At 37.7% G+C, this 15,917-nt stretch overlaps 1 protein-coding gene and 2 non-coding genes across 3 annotated transcripts in view; 2 read left to right on the top strand and 1 right to left on the bottom strand.

Moving 5' to 3' along the window:
* The window catches only part of GNAI3 (G protein subunit alpha i3), a 46,972-nt gene extending 39,125 nt beyond the window's left edge, over positions 1-7,847 (top strand). Inside the window, exons 7-10 of the mRNA XM_513624.7 lie at positions 547-676; positions 1,060-1,213; positions 6,379-6,591; positions 6,681-7,847. Of these exons, the coding sequence (XP_513624.1) occupies positions 547-676; positions 1,060-1,213; positions 6,379-6,569 (475 nt within the window). The 3' untranslated portion in view covers positions 6,570-6,591; positions 6,681-7,847. The remainder of the gene's footprint in view (positions 1-546; positions 677-1,059; positions 1,214-6,378; positions 6,592-6,680) is intronic.
* Positions 5,869-5,975, bottom strand: LOC112206964 (U6 spliceosomal RNA). Its single transcript, XR_002941437.2, has one exon. It is a non-coding gene; the product is annotated as a U6 spliceosomal RNA (small nuclear RNA).
* A 5,363-nt stretch (positions 7,848-13,210) lies between the features above and the next one.
* MIR197 (microRNA mir-197) lies at positions 13,211-13,285 on the top strand. Its single transcript, NR_032057.1, has one exon. It is a non-coding gene; the product is annotated as a microRNA mir-197 (primary transcript).
* Positions 13,286-15,917: the final 2,632 nt, after the last annotated feature.

Here is a 15,917-nt window from a genome sequence, read left to right as displayed (position 1 = left end):
AGTCCCTGTTTGTTAGTAGTGTACCTTTGAGCAAATCATTTAACATTGAATGTGCCTCAATTTCTTTATCTGTATAATTGGGATAATAATAATAGTACTTCTAGGAGTGTTACAAGGGCAAAATGAGTTAAGATGTTTAGTAGTAGTGTCTGGCACCATGGTAAGCACTCAATAAATATACCATTATTATTATTATCTCAAACTGTATTATTTAGCTCTTTGCTTTTCCTGTCTTTTCCCCTCCTTCCTTTAATCCATTTCAGTGCTTATTCTGCTGACTTTTCACATATCTGGTACAAGCTTTGATAGAGAGGAGGCTCAACTATCTAAAATGAGAATCTAGATTATTCACAAATTTTATTTTCTCATGTTGTTGTCTTGTACTTTTAGCCAGGATAATTATTTTGACTGCATTTAATCTATTCTTTTTCTTCTATTATAAATGAAGTTTTGAATATGTAATAGTGGGAAGTTTCCTAATCATTTCAGTTTAGGGGAAGGTGTATGTGTGACCTTGCTGAATTTGCTTTCTTTCCCCTTGCGCAGGATGTTTGATGTAGGTGGCCAAAGATCAGAACGAAAAAAGTGGATTCACTGTTTTGAGGGAGTGACAGCAATTATCTTCTGTGTGGCCCTCAGTGATTATGACCTTGTTCTGGCTGAGGACGAGGAGATGGTATGTTGGAGCTTCTGGTAAAAAGCCTGTCTAATGTAGCCAGGAAATGGAAAATAACTTATTAGGAAGATTATCTGCATCCATTTCCTCATTCAGCCAAAACTTAGTATCTTTAATTTTTTTGATCTGTGCCCTATTACTCTAAAAAAGATGTTATAGCCACCTTGAGTATGTGGAAAGGATGTTAGCCAGCCCTTCCTCCTACCTCCTCTCCCCCAAAAATTACAAAAATGAGGACTGACACTCAACTTTATCTTATTGGTGTTTGACTTATTTCCGTGAATGCCATTTAGTGCAGCAAAACTTGTTGGTTTGTCTTTTTCATTAACTTAATCCACTTTTACTATTTGCTACTGACCTATCATCCTTTATTTCTTTTTCAGAACCGAATGCATGAAAGCATGAAACTGTTTGACAGCATTTGTAATAACAAATGGTTTACAGAAACTTCAATCATTCTCTTCCTTAACAAGAAAGACCTTTTTGAGGAAAAAATAAAGAGGAGTCCATTAACTATCTGTTATCCAGAATACACAGGTAAGGGGTTATGAAAGATTTTATTGGAGTTGCACATCTTACTTAGATCAACACTTTGGTGGCATTCATAAAACTGCCTTTTTTTTTTTTAATGATTGATTGGGAGAGTATTCAGTGGTAGTGGCATTGGCATTAAGCCTGTGATTAAAACCCCCTAAGTCAAGAGTGCCATATCAGACACAATTGAGTTTTCTGTGTTTATTTTAAATTTCTATCTTCATTTTTTGAGGAAAATAAAAAAGGAGAAAAAGTAAATTTGGGAGCTGGGCATGGTGGCTATAATTCTAGCTACTTGGAAGGTTGAGGCAGGAGGATCATTTGAGCCCAAGAGTTTGAGATCAGTCTAGGCAACATAGTGACACCCCCCTGCCTCACAAAAAATAAAGTAAAATTTGGTATATGTTGAAGAAAATACAAGGGTAAATTTTAATCATTGTGCCCAAGAGACTGACATGTAGTTGCAGAGAGACATAAATAATTTTATTATAGTGTTTAATTGCACATAAATAATTTTATTGTAGTGTAAAATATGCATTAATAGAAGTGGAATAGAAGTGGTTACTTCTGATGGGGTCATTGTAGTCTTTTTCTAGAGCTACTAAGAGGATGAAATAGAAATCATCAGGCAGACAGGGGAATAAAAGCATTTTAGAAAAGAGGAATTGCATATATGAGAATATGGAGGTAGGAAAATGGTATGACCAGTTGTGGAACCCAGAAGGAATTTGGTATTACTAGAGTTTACAGTGGCAGGGAAGAAGTGGTTGGAGAGACGGTCAGAGATCAACTCATGGAGGGCCTTATATCTCATGCTGAGACGATGATCAGTTAAAGGTTTAATATCCTACCATGATCCATATCATGGGGTACATGATATAGAAGAAACTGTGCTTGAGAAAGATTATGCAATAAATAATAAAGATAGATAGTAGGGGATTTGAATTAGTAAGAACTCAGGATGGAAATAAAAACTTTTGATGGGGATTAAGGGATATATCATAGAACCCAAGGGCAAGAATGGACAGGTCTTAGAATGGAATTAGAACTAGGAAATAATTGTCAGGAACCCTGGAAGCACTCTTTATCCCCATCTTTTTTCTCTCCTCTCTGTGCATCTTTTTTATTATTCTTTCTTTCCTTACCAGCTTTCTCTGCTATTCAGTTTATGTGATAACAGCCTAGTCACAGTTTCTGTATCTCTGGTAAAAAGATCAGACTAGGCTGGGCGCGGTGGCTCACGCCTGTAATCCCAGCACTTTGGGAGGCCGAGGCGGGTGAATCATGAGGTTAGGAGATCGAGACCATCCTGGCTAACACAGTGAAACCCCGTCTCCACTAAAAATACAAAAAAAATTAGTTGGGCTTGGTGGCAGGCGCCTGTAGTCCCAGCTACTCGGGAGGCTGAGGCAGGAGAATGGCATGAACCCGGGAGGCAGAGCTTGCAGTGAGCCGAGATCGCGCCACTGCACTCCAGCCTGGGCGACTGAGCAAAAAAAAAAAAAAAAAAAAAAAAGATCAGACTAGACTGGGATTGCTTGGCCTTGGTTTCAAATTCCAAGGAGAGAGATTCTGGCCGTGGCTAAGTCAGGCAGAAATCTGTAGGCCAATCAGTTGAGGTCAGGGGCACAAATGTAACTGCCAGGGATGGATCACTATGAAACTTATAGATCAGAATCAGGTATTTCCAGAGAAGGGGAACTCTTATTAGCAGAGACACTGTAAATGCTTTCTATAATAAAGTGAGGCTGGGTGCAGTGGCTCATGCCTGTAATCCCAGCACTTTGGGAGGCCGTGGCAGGTGGATCATGAGGTCAAGAGATCGAGACCATCCTGACCAACGTGGTGAAACCCTGTCTCTACTAAAAATAGAAAAATTAGCTCGGCATGGTGGTGTGCGCCTGTAATCCCAGCTACTCGGGAGGCTGAGGCAGGAGAATCGCTTGAACCCGGGAGGCGGAGGTTGCAGTGAGCCGAGATCGCACCACTGCACTCCAGCCTGGTGACAGAGTGAGACTCCATCCATCAATCAATAAAGTGAAGGGGTAAAGCAGGGGTAAGGAAGTGGGAAGAGTCAGAGGTACTCCCAGGTTTCTGTCTTGGATGCTGGTGCTGTGACCTGAATTCATGTATAGGAATGTTGATTTTTAATTATTCATAGAACGTTGAAATAATATCTCATGGACAGTTATATTCGAGGTTGAGGAGAGGTTGGGGTTTGAGATCATCAGTAATGAAAACATGGAAATGGGTGAAATGACCTATGGAGATAATATTATAGAATGAGGAGAAAAAGGACCACAGGTAGAATGAGAGAGAATAGCAGCCTCTATTGGCAGGAGAGGAAGAAAGATACCATAACCAAAAGGAGAGGTTAAAAAGTGAGTTGATTAAATATTTCAGTCAACAGTGTTATCTGCAGATAAGTAAGATACATACTGAAAAAGAGCCTTTGGAGTTAACAGTTAGGAGGTCGTTGACCTGCTGTTGAGAGCAGTGTCAGTGGAAAGTTGAGTACAGTGAGTTACAGAATGGAAAGTGAAGAAAGAAGACAAGTGTAGACTACTCTTGAGCAGCGTGGGTTTAAAGGGAAAGGAGAGATTTAAGAATGTTTATAGGCTGAGGGCTAAGATCCTATAAGCAAAAGAGATACATTAAAAAACAGATGTAATTGAAGGAGCAAGATTTGCAAGCAGGTGGGAAAAAAGGAATTAAGAGTCTAGGTAGGATAAATGGATAAACAAATTGTGTTATATACATACAATGAATATTACTTACCCAAGAAAAGGAATAATAATAGATGGTACAACTTGTATGAAACTCAAAACACTGTGCTAAGTAAAAGAGGCCAATACTTCTATTATATGATATATCCAAAATAGGGCAATTTCTGTCCATAGAGACAGAAAGAATATTAGTGGTTATGAGAACTGGGAGAATGGGAAGAAAAGGGAGTGATTACTTAATGGGAATAGGGTGTTGAAAAAGTTTTGTCACTAGAGAGAGGTGGTGATTGCATAACATTGTGAATACACTAAGTGCCACAGAACTGTACACTTTAAAATGGTTAAATATCTGTTATGTTAATTTTCCTCAATAATTTTTTTAAAAGAGTATAGGTAGAGCAATTGATTTTTGAGCAAGAAGTAAGACACCTCTAAGACCAGAAGTACAAATAAGTGCAGATATGTAACATTTTGAGTGAGGTGGTAGGCCAAAAAGTTGAGATGTAGTTTAATCCTCATGGCCTCTGTTTTATCAAGGAAGTTGGAAATGTGGTTACCTGTTCAGAGTAAAGAACAGAGGGAGGTGAGAATAAGGTGAGTTTATAGAAAGCAACCAAGTTTTAGGATTGGGGGAGAGAGATGTAAGACAAGTAAAAGAATTGGCATTAATGTTGAAGGCCCAGCTTAGAGTCTTCACACAAAGCAAAGAGCCTTTAATATCATTTCCATTTTCTTTGTTGTTGTTAACTTCCAAGCCTATCCTCCATTGTCTTCATTCTGTGTACAGATTCTTACGGTCCTTATTTGCCAGGTATTATTATCTGTTCCTAGCAGACAAAATTCACTTTTCACTCATCTGCCTCCTTTAATTTATAGAGGTTGTTTTCCAGATTTTAAGAACCTGCTTCAAGCACCTACAAAGCTGTTTTCCTTCAGTTCTTTAAATATTTTAATTAATATTCTTTTCCTTTCCTTTTTTTTTTTTTTTTTTGAGACAGTGTCTTGCTCTGTCTCCCAGACAGAAATGCAGTGGCATGATCTCGGCTCACTGCAACCTCCACCTCCCAGATTCAAGTGCTTCTTGTGCCTCAGCTCTACTACAGGTGCCCACCACCAGGCCTAGCTAATGATTTTTTGATTTTTAGTAGAGATGTGGTTTCACTAAGTTAGCCAGGCTGGTGTTGAACTCCTGATCTCAAGCGATCCACCTGCTGCGGCCCCCAAAGTGCAGGGATTACAGATGTGAGCCGCCGCACCCAGCTCCTTTTTTCTTAAGCTCCGTTTTGTTACCTGGTCTTCTTTATATCTTTGTTATTGATATTTTTGTTATGCTTCACGTTACTGAAAATAGCCTGTAGTTTATTGGAATAATGAATTGTCTTTGTTGCGTTTCCCTGGCTTTATAGCCAGTTTCTAAGGCTACTCTAAAGGTTCTATAAGTAGACAAGATGGTGTAAAAAGCAGGTGATTTAAGGGTATTAATTACAAATATTGTTGAGACAGGCTTTGCTTTTGGTTCCTGTCACCTTTCTTTTTGTAAAAAATAAGAGCTTCGTTGAGATATAATTGGGAAACCCTAAAATTCACTCTTTTAAAGTGTATTGCTTTTCCTTATTTAAATTATTACCTTAAGGCTTTGAAGCTAAACCTCTTTAAAACTGTGGAATGATTTTGAAAAGAACAATTTACCTTGTTGAATTCCTTTTTTTTTTTGTTTTAATACAAACAATCCCATAGCGTTTATTGCCATCTTTTAGTAACATAAGGGTAATCAAAACACTATGAATGAATGTTCATATTGGAAAAAGGACATCTAAAAGCAAACTGTATCCTTCTCAACAATTTCTCACTTCATTGATCCTTTCTAGTTGGAGACACTTTGTAGCAGAGTAATATTATCTCCTTTTAGCATGATCCGACCCAGTTGTTTTAAAAAATATGGAACGCTTCACGAATTTGCGTGTCATCCTTGTGCGGGGACCGTGCTAATCTTCTCTGTATTGTTCCAATTTTAGTACATGTGCTACCAAAGCAAGCACTACCCTGTTGAATTTTTATTCCAAGATCACTCCAAGGAACACAGCCTCTCTCAGACCTTTTAAGCAGTTGTGTTCCCTAGAAATGCACCTTCCTACTTTCCTAGTTTCCTTTTATACTTTCTAGATTTTTTTAGCTGAAAAGTCTAAATGAAAAGGTAAAGAGAAATTTAACGTTATGTTTTCTTCAATCTTTGTGTTTGATGATTTTATTTTTGTTACCATGAGAGTCCACTCTCACGAAGAACCTAATTATAGAAACACCTAATGATTATAGAAATAGAGAATTCTACTCATATTTAATTGGGTTATGTTCCCTCTCCATAAGTAAATGGTAATGGTCTGACTTAGTTGAGTTCAGGCAGCTGTTACAATTTGAACTGAGAGTACTGGGTGTCCGTTTTAGGTTCCAATACATATGAAGAGGCAGCTGCCTATATTCAATGCCAGTTTGAAGATCTGAACAGAAGAAAAGATACCAAGGAGATCTATACCCACTTCACCTGTGCCACAGACACGAAGAATGTGCAGTTTGTTTTTGATGCTGTTACAGATGTCATCATTAAAAACAACTTAAAGGAATGTGGACTTTATTGAGAAGCATGGATGTTAGTGAAAGGTAAAGTTTCATACAAGGTAGTTATAGTGCTACAGTGATGTCTCTTGGTTTTTAAACTTTTTCTAATTAAGAATATTCTTCTCTTCTAGTTACTACAGTGTGGAGTGTTGAGACCAGACACCTTTTGCTGTCTCATGGGGCAGCTACAAGCATGAACGGGACCAGGGAATGGCAGCAGCATGCAGAATCTTAGCACTCTTTAGCACAATATTTTGTATTAGGGAACTTTTAATTGACATGAGATGCTAAAGTCAGACATTGGAATTGGAAGAACTATAAAGTGTGATTCGATCGTCAAGACATCACTTGGATTTCTTAATCTTAAATGCTTATGGAAGATGTGAAGTTGAGGTGCTGCATTCTAGAACTTCAATATGTAGCTTACTCTTTTTTTCCCCCCTTCTTAAACCACCAGTGGTTCATTTTTAAGGTTTTTTCATCAAGAGAAGAATAACTTTACTAAATTTTATTTCTTTATTTGCAAAAGAATCTTTATTAAAACACAAACAATCTTAACTATGCACATGATGTGACCAGATCATCTTGAAAATATTCCTCTTTAGTAGGAACTCTTTGTTTTTAACTCTTGGTATGGTCAGAATATAATACTTCCATAATTACTTATAATTCTTTCCAGTTACTGGGGCTATAAATACAACTTTTTAAATGAAATTTATGTTATTATCCTGCTCAAAGTACCATTATGGTTTCCATATGGTAATTACATTGGAAAGTTCTGCAATAAGATTCTAGTTCTCTCTTTTCTTTAAGCTTATGGTTGAAGGTTAACCTTGTTTGTGCAGATTACCAAATTACTGCTGATGTAGTATGATAAAGTCAGCTTCTTGGATACAGACACACCCAGGGCAGCTGCCAATCAGAAATGCAAATTGCTAAATTCCAAACAGAACCAGTGACTTTGCTGCTACATATTTACTAAATTGACCACTTTGATTCTTGCTTGTTTGTCTCAGTTATAGGGAGTTTTGTACACGGTGCCTCTTGTTTTCCATCTTCATGGCCTTTTCTGTTGAGAAACATCTAAAGTGTATTAACAGTGCATGCTTTTACTTTGTAAATGTGGTGCCAAATCCCTGTTTGCCATCGTTTTTACTGTACCGATGTTAACTGTAGTAATCCTTAGTCAGTATGTTCTTTTGCTGAAACTGTTGCATTTTGGGACTTTTTTCCACTTTGTCATGTGTACATTTTTAATCTGTTATAGTTGGCGGCAGTATTAAAATGGTGAGTAAAGAGCCCAGGTTTGCTCCTGTTTGTAACTAGTCTTTTCTGGAAATACTGTCTTCTGTTTCCTTTTGCCTTTGCAGAATGTGCTTTTAGCCTTTGTCTGAGAATGGGTTTAGGTAGAAGGGTTTCCTGAAAGTCTAGTCTTTTGGTGTAATAGTATTGTTGAACCTTAGGTTTTATGTTATATCTGCATATGAGTGATATGTGATCATGATTCATTTTGCAGATTTACATTTTGCTTGTGTGGAAAGTTACGTTCACTTCAACCTACAGACCCTTTTGTATAATGTACAGCAAATGTCATTAAATATTGAATGCTCTATTGGGGGAAGACAAATGAAGAGAATGCATTTTGAGCATTTCAAATCAGTAGTTTGGGCAGTGCCTTTTGGGGTCCAATCTTTTTGGATTGGATTCTATTTCATCTTTTGATGTGACCTTTCACTAGTTTACAAAAAAAAGGTTGGTGGTCAACAAAAAAAGCAAGTCATAGCAGTTCAGTGCCTTTGTTGGTAGTTTTTAACTTTTTTTGTGATTCTTTTTGGAAAATCATAGCTTACAGATGGTATAACTGTATTATATAATGAAATTTTCTTTAGGTGTGGGAAAACTTGATCTGAAAGAAAATTATCAGCTTCAATTGGCGATTGATTCAGTGCCCACAGTGTAAACAGGGTTGGTAGTTCTTACTCATTTTGAATATACCTTTTCCTTATTGTATTCTGTAATATAGGATCATCTGGAAATGAGACCTGGTGGAATATTATTTTCAACTGTAGTCTTTCTATACTGTGGACTAATGAAATGGTGTTGATAATCTAAAATAACCAATAATCCAAAAAAGTTCATTTTACTTTGAATTTGTATTTTCATTTGAATATCTATCTGATATGTTAAATTTTTAGCCCTTCTGTTAAAGAAAAATAGCAGGTCCCCATTTTTCTGCCTCTGTACCATTTACATTTGCTCTCTGTTTGTTAACATGAAGATCACTCTTATTTCACCATCCCAAATAACTTACCTAAATGCACATTCCTTGAGGACACAGGGAGACAATTTAAGTCAGTAGTTTTTAATATGACTTAAGTAAAAATCACTTGGACCCATCTAAGGGATTGACTTTTGGCTGGTGGGCTGGCAATCGATATTTTTTTTTTTTTTTTTTTTTTTTTGAGACGGAGTCCCGCTCTGTCGCCCAGGCTGGAGTGCAGTGGCGCGATCTCGGCTTATTGCAAGCTCTGCCTCCCAGGTTCATGCTATTCTCCTGCTGGGACTACCAGGTGCCTGCCACCACGGCCAGCTAATTTTTTTGTATGTCTTAGTAGAGACGGGGTTTCACCGTGTTAGCCAGGATGGTCTTGATCCCCTGACCTCGTGATCTGCCTGCCTCAGCCTCCCAAAGTGCTGGGATTACAGGCGTGAGCCACCGCACCTGGCTGGCAATTTATAATTTTTAAAAGCTGATTCTGATTACCAGCCAGGCTTGCAAATCACTGGTTTGTATTGAAATAAAAGATATTTTCTTGTAGCAGGGCTAAAATGTGGGATGAAAAAAAACTCTGGCATTTGTAATCAAAGAAGCTGAAAGTTGCCTTGTGTGTTTCCTCTGAAGAATGCTGGAGATTTGTGATGGATAATGTTTCAGAATTCAGGTGCCTATGCTTTGGACCATCAAAGAAGCCATTAGTCTCTGTGTAAAGAAGAAGTATTCTTAATGGACAGTCCCCCCTAACCTTATAAATTCAGCTTTGCAACAGATTTCACCTCCTAGCATGAAAATTCCAAAAACTTTAACAATTATTCATAAGTGGATCTTGAGATGACATTTTCATCTTGGACAGTTTGAATTCTAAATCTCTAGTTCACAGTGAATCGTTTTTTAAATTTTTACTGATGGATCGTTATTTTTCACAAGGTACTACATTCTTACAATGTAAGACTAGATGGACCAAAATTTTAAAAAAAATTTCTTGCCTTGTTTTTTTAATTTTCATATATATTCTATTTGTTGTATATACACATTAGACTATTTTAAAATAACAGCTGGTTTTTGTAATTCATTCATTCACCCTATATTCTTATATTCTGCTCATTATTCTCTCATTTATAGCTGTGACATTCTTTGGACATTACTTGCCTGGCCTGATTAGTTACTTAATATAATTTATTCATTTGCTTAGCATGTGTGACATAGTTCTGGAATTTCCTGTTGCAGAACTCCTTGCTGTATTGCAGTCATATATAAGGTAGAGTCAGTCTCTTGTTCCTATTAAAAAGCTACCATTGATTATTTTCCCTTTTTACATGTTCAAAAAAAAAAAAAATCAACCCTCTACTCATTTGTATAAACCTAAAACGTCACTGTTTTCCTTGAGCGTTAGTACTTGTGGGATCTTTCCTTTTCATGTGTAATACTGATTTTAAGAGCAATGATCTTAGTTTGCCAGTGCCAGGTAATTATTGTGTTCTACTTTAGGCTTCGTAGTGCAAATCAGGGATCTGACCTGGATCAGCCTCAGCTCTTTACATAGCTTTATGATCATCATATTTTGTTGTATTGCTCCCAACAAGCACAAGAGAAAAAGGCAGGCTTCCTAGAGACCTCAAGTTGAAAGTTGATTTTGCTGACAACTATCAGGGAGTAAAAGAAAGCCTTTTTCAGGCACTGGAGAACTAACTTTAATGATGATCAAGGTCTTTATGCCTTTATCTTTTAGTTTTTAAGATCATTTCTCTCCCTCCTTTCCCCCCAGTTTTCTCAACATTTATGAGTTAGTTCTGCTGAGAACAACATACTTCAGAACATGTCAGGATAGGGCAGTTTTTTCTTGTTTTTCTTTTTTCTTTTTTTGAGACAGTCTTGCTCTGTTGCCCAGGCTGGAGTACAGTGGCATGATCTCTGCTCACTGCAACCTTTGCCTCTTAGGTTCAAGCGATTCTTGTGCCTCAGCCTCCCAAGTAGCTGTGATTACAGGCATGTGCCACCACACCTGGCTAACTTTTGTATTTCTAGTAGAGACAGGGTTTCACCATGTTAGCCAGGCTGGTCTCAAACTCCTGACCTCAAGTGATTTGCCTGCCTTGGCCTCCCAAAGTGCTGAGATTACAGATGTGAACCACTCCACCCACTCAGGGCAGTTTTTTTTCTGATACCATATCAGGCCTAGGCCTGGGCTGACTCAAATCTTCTCAGAAATAAGAGGTAAGAAGGAATGTTAAACAGCAGTAGTTACCTGGGGTACATGGTTAATTTGATTTAGCAGATTCTTTGGCTAAACCCTAGTAAATTAAAATGTCTGAGCCAGGTCATGGGAATATACATGTTTTTAATACATTCCTTAGGTGATTTTGATGTAGCCAATCTGGGCCAACATTTGGGGACAACTGAGTAGGACCTAATACACGTTGAATAGCCCTTATCCAAATCTCTTGGGACCAGAAGTGTTTGAGAGTTCAGATTTTTGTGAGGTTTTGAAATATTTGCATTATATACTTATTGGTTCGGGATTCCAAATCCAAAAATCTGAAATCCAAAATGCCCCAGTGTGTGCTTCCTTTGAGTGTTATGTTGTTACCCAAAAAGCTTTTGATTTTGGAGCATTTTAGATTTTGGATTTTCAGATTTGAAATGCTCAATCTATATTAAAGATCAACACAGGCTGAGCACAGTGGCTCATGTCTGTAATCCCAGCACTTTGGGAGGCCGAGGTAAGCAGATCACTTGAGGTCAGGAGTTTGAGACCAGCTTGGCCAACATGGTGAAACCCCGTCTTTACTAAAAATACAAAAATTAGCCAGGCATGGTGGTGGATGCCTGTAATCCTAGCTACTCGGGAGGCTGAGGCAGGAGAATCGCTTGAACCTGGGAGGCAGAGGTTGCAGTGAGCCGAGATCGCACCACTGAATTCCAGCCTGGGCGACAGAGTGAGACTGTTTTTTTGTTTTTTTTTTTTAAAGTCAACACAAACATTGAAAATAAGCAACTTCAGTGCACAAATAAGCTCAAAATCACTAGTGAGTGATCTATTTTTTGCCAATAAGAAGTACCATTTGTACATGACTTAAAGTGCCTTCCACCAAGAAAATTATTGAAAACTGTTGGGTCACATAACATTCCTACACTTTGGATACAGAGTATTTAGTTTTATACAAAATTAAGACAACAAGAAACCTAGGATGTCCAAACATTTATTTCATTTATTTTACTGCATTTATTTATGCAGTGAAAATTGAAAGATACATCAAATTAAAGATAAAACCCTGTGACAGATAACAGTATATGTAATAACATGAATATTTATTTACACTTGGTAGAGAAAGCAAAGCTAGCTAGCTCTAAACTAGAATGAAAGTCGTTTTGAAATGGGTACGGGGGTATATAAGGGGAATGATTGAGTCACATGTAAAAGCCTTTGTATGCCCAGTGCTAGTGTTTTCCTGAAATCTAGTGAGAATCACAAGGTACCAGAAATAATCAAATATTAATAAATATTAATACACTGCTGGGATAGAAGTATCTCAGTGTACCAGCATTCACTAAGCTATAAAATCTGTGACAGCAGGAATATTAAATTATGAACAACCTGGTTTATCTGTCTCCTCTTATCTTTTACCTCTCCCTACCCCCAAAATTCTCCTTAGGTTATCCAGACATTTTTACTAAGATGCTTATTTATATGTAAGAGAGATTTCCAGTAGATATAACAAAACACAAGAAATCACCTGTTCTGTTTATTGTTGCTCATGTAGAATAAAGGTCCTGAGACCTCTCAGAATCTTACGAGGTTGGAGAGTTGTTTGGAATGCTGGGTTCTGGTCTTATCTCTGCTTCCAACTAGCTATGGAATCTTGTGTATTCTTTCAGTCTTAAATCACTCATCTGTTATCTAAAGATGGACTAAATTATGCCTTCCTGCTGTGATATTCTGTGGTTCTCATCAGATAGAAATAACATATTTGAAAATGCTTTGTAAATGTTATGATACTCAGGATTATACTGCACAGAAAAAGAAAAATCCTAAGGCAGCACCAACAAAGGTATTCAACGTAGTGGGTGGTCTTTTACAGCATTACTTTGCCCATATTCATTTTGAAGACCTGAAATGAAGTTGAACTATAAATTGCTCTAAAATTCGTGAAGCAGGGTGAAAAGGTCTTTGCTTTGTTTTACATTTAAATCCAGCTGTCTATTTTCTGCTTATACTAGTGCTTTTTCATGGCAAAAAGACAAAAGTTCCCTTCTGCAGTCTCCAGTGTCTTCTGACCTCACAGAAATGTCTTCATGCTTTTACCTAGCAGGACCACCAGAGGCTCTGTCACACTTGCAGTCCCTGGCCCAAGACCGAAATCCTGCTGGAATCTGTGCTCTGGGGGCTGTGCCGGGTAGAGAGGGCAGTGGGAGGTAAGAGCTCTTCACCCTTCACCACCTTCTCCACCCAGCATGGCCGGCACACTTTGGTCTACGGCACATCTCCAAGTATAGAGTGGGTTTTGAATGCTGTTATGTCTCACCGTGGGGATGGGAAGGAATACTCTGTTTTGGACTATTTGGAGGTACATGTGAGTGGATTTTATTACCAGAGTAGGAACTGTTTCAAGTTAATGTGTCTTTTATGTTGCTTTTAAGACAACTTTTGTGCCGCTTTTATCCATTCTTCCTTTTATCCACAGAAATACAAATTTCTAATTATAGTATATTTTTTCTATTTTTAAAATTGTGATAAAGCATATATAACAAAATTTGCCATCTTAAGTGTACAGTTCAGTGGCATTAAGTACATTCACACTGTTGCACAGCCATCACCACCATCCATTTCCAGAACTTGTTTTCATCTTCCTGAACTGAAACTCTGTACCTGTTAAACAGTAACTCCCCATGCCCCACCTTCTTTCAGCCCCTGGTAACCAGCATTTTCCTTTGTCTCTATGAATTTGACTATTTTAGATACCTCATATAAGTGGAATCATAGTATTTGTCCTTTTGTGTCAATCATATTGTATTTTTGTCTAAAAAAGGAAAACTATCAGATTTATGTGAAATGTAACGTAATTTACATTTGATTTATTGTTAGTAATGTCTCTTTAATCATGCTATGCTAGGGAAGTACATTATGGTCTCTCCCTCTAAGAATATGAAGAGGAAATTTTACCTTCAACAAACAAGCAAACTTAGTTATATTTTTGTGATTTTATGCTATTTTCATATTCTATTTTGAGATCTATTTGTCTTAGCTTGGAGGTGGTTTTGTTAAATGTCCACGATTTAGAGATGGCATAATGAAAAAATGACCAAGAATTTGGTTGGGAATGGGAGGAGCTTAGAAGAACAAGAAATTGGCTTTGATTTTATAGTGTATGGTGGTCTGTTGGTAGCTGGACATCATCACAGGCTTTGGATTGAGAAGACCTGTTCTGGAGTTCTAGTTCTGCTACTGCCTAGCGCTGTGATCTTGATGAAGATACTCTTCCTTCCTGGGCTTCAGTTTTTGATCTATAAATTGCTAGTGATGGGGCTGGACTATTTTTAAGTTTGTTGTAACTTTAGCAGTCTTAAGAATTAAGGTTGCATGCCAGAAAATAGGGTTAAATATTTGTTTCTGATCTGGTTACAAAAAAAAAAAAAAACTTGATGGCTTAAAGTAAATAAAAATTCAACAGTACGGTGTAAATTTAAAATGAGGCAAAAGAAAGATAATGACTTAATTTTTATTTTAATCTTTCTTATAGCTGTTTTATATAAGAACTTTTCATAAATACAATCAAAATGTCCATGAGATAAAAATAAGCTAATTGTGCAGGAAAAGTACAAATGCACTTTTTCTGCAGCTCTAACATGTAAGGTTTGGGAACAATCGTTGGGCCTGACAAACAGTTGAGCTAGGGTAAGGGTGAATGCCTTTTCTGGAAGCCTATCAAGAGCATCGAGGTGAAGTCCTCTTACCTTTAATCATGGGAGAGCCCATTCTGGACCAAGAGTTTGAGAAAATTATTTTGAGTCTGTTCTAAGGTAATAGGTGAATGGGTGCTCAAGGGCACCTGTTGCATTTCATGTAGACTTGCCAGAAGAGTTTTAGCTTGAAAACATCATAAGATGAATATAGGCAGATCCCAAACTCAGTAAAAAAACAGCTATAGAATGTTGCCCTATCCTCCAAGATGAACACTTTACATAATGTTTGTACAAGGTGGCTTGTGTGAGTTTGTTGATAAACCAGTTAAAAGTTGGGATATCCCCCAGCTATCCCAAAAGAAGAGGACTAAATACAACCATGTTTTAGTCTGCTAGAGACTTGTGTTCTGACATAAGACCTGTCAGAAGACCTGTCCCACTGGCTCTGCTTCTGTACTAGTACTATAAGGCAGGTTCTGTGTGAACATTAATAACCAAGGATCCTGAGTTAGACTTATAGTTTGGTCAATAACCAATTTATACCTAGATTGAAAGACCAAGGAAAAGTTAATAAAATAATCAACAATCTGGTACTATTTGAGGGAAAGTAGGGCTATCCTATTTGGAGATGGAATAAATGGGATAGATTATGTTTGGGGCCTGAATAGACAAGATCATTGCTTGTATAGTAAAGGTTCTTAACCTGGGGCTTCAGAGCTCCAGAGAGTCTACAGAGAGACTATTTGATATGCTAGTTTTCTTTGTATTTCTCTGAATTTAATTTTACGTGTTTAAAAATATGATGATGAAAAGAGGCACATGGTTTCATCAGATTGCCGGAAGGATCCATGATACAAAACAGATTCAGAACTCCTGTATGTTGAGTTAAAGTGAACAGGTTAGTAATGGTTGGAGCATGATATTCAGAGTAGTTCCTGAACAGCTCTTGAATATGAGAAGTCTTTCCCAGGTTTTTTGTTTTGTTTTGTTTTTGAGATGGAATCTCACTCTGTTGCCCAGGCTGGAAGTGCAGTGGCATGATCTTGGCTCACTGCAAACGCCTCCTGGGTTCAGGTGATTCTCCTGCCTCAGCCTCCTGAATAGCTGGGATTACAGGCAGGCACCACAACGCCTGGCTAATTTTTGTATTTTTAGTAGAGACGGGGTTTTGCCCTGTTGGCCAGGCTGG

Source organism: Pan troglodytes, chromosome 1 (assembly GCF_028858775.2).
Source record: "Pan troglodytes isolate AG18354 chromosome 1, NHGRI_mPanTro3-v2.0_pri, whole genome shotgun sequence".
Taxonomy (NCBI): Eukaryota; Metazoa; Chordata; class Mammalia; order Primates; family Hominidae; genus Pan; species Pan troglodytes.
This window is presented reverse-complemented; position numbering and strand designations above follow the sequence as displayed.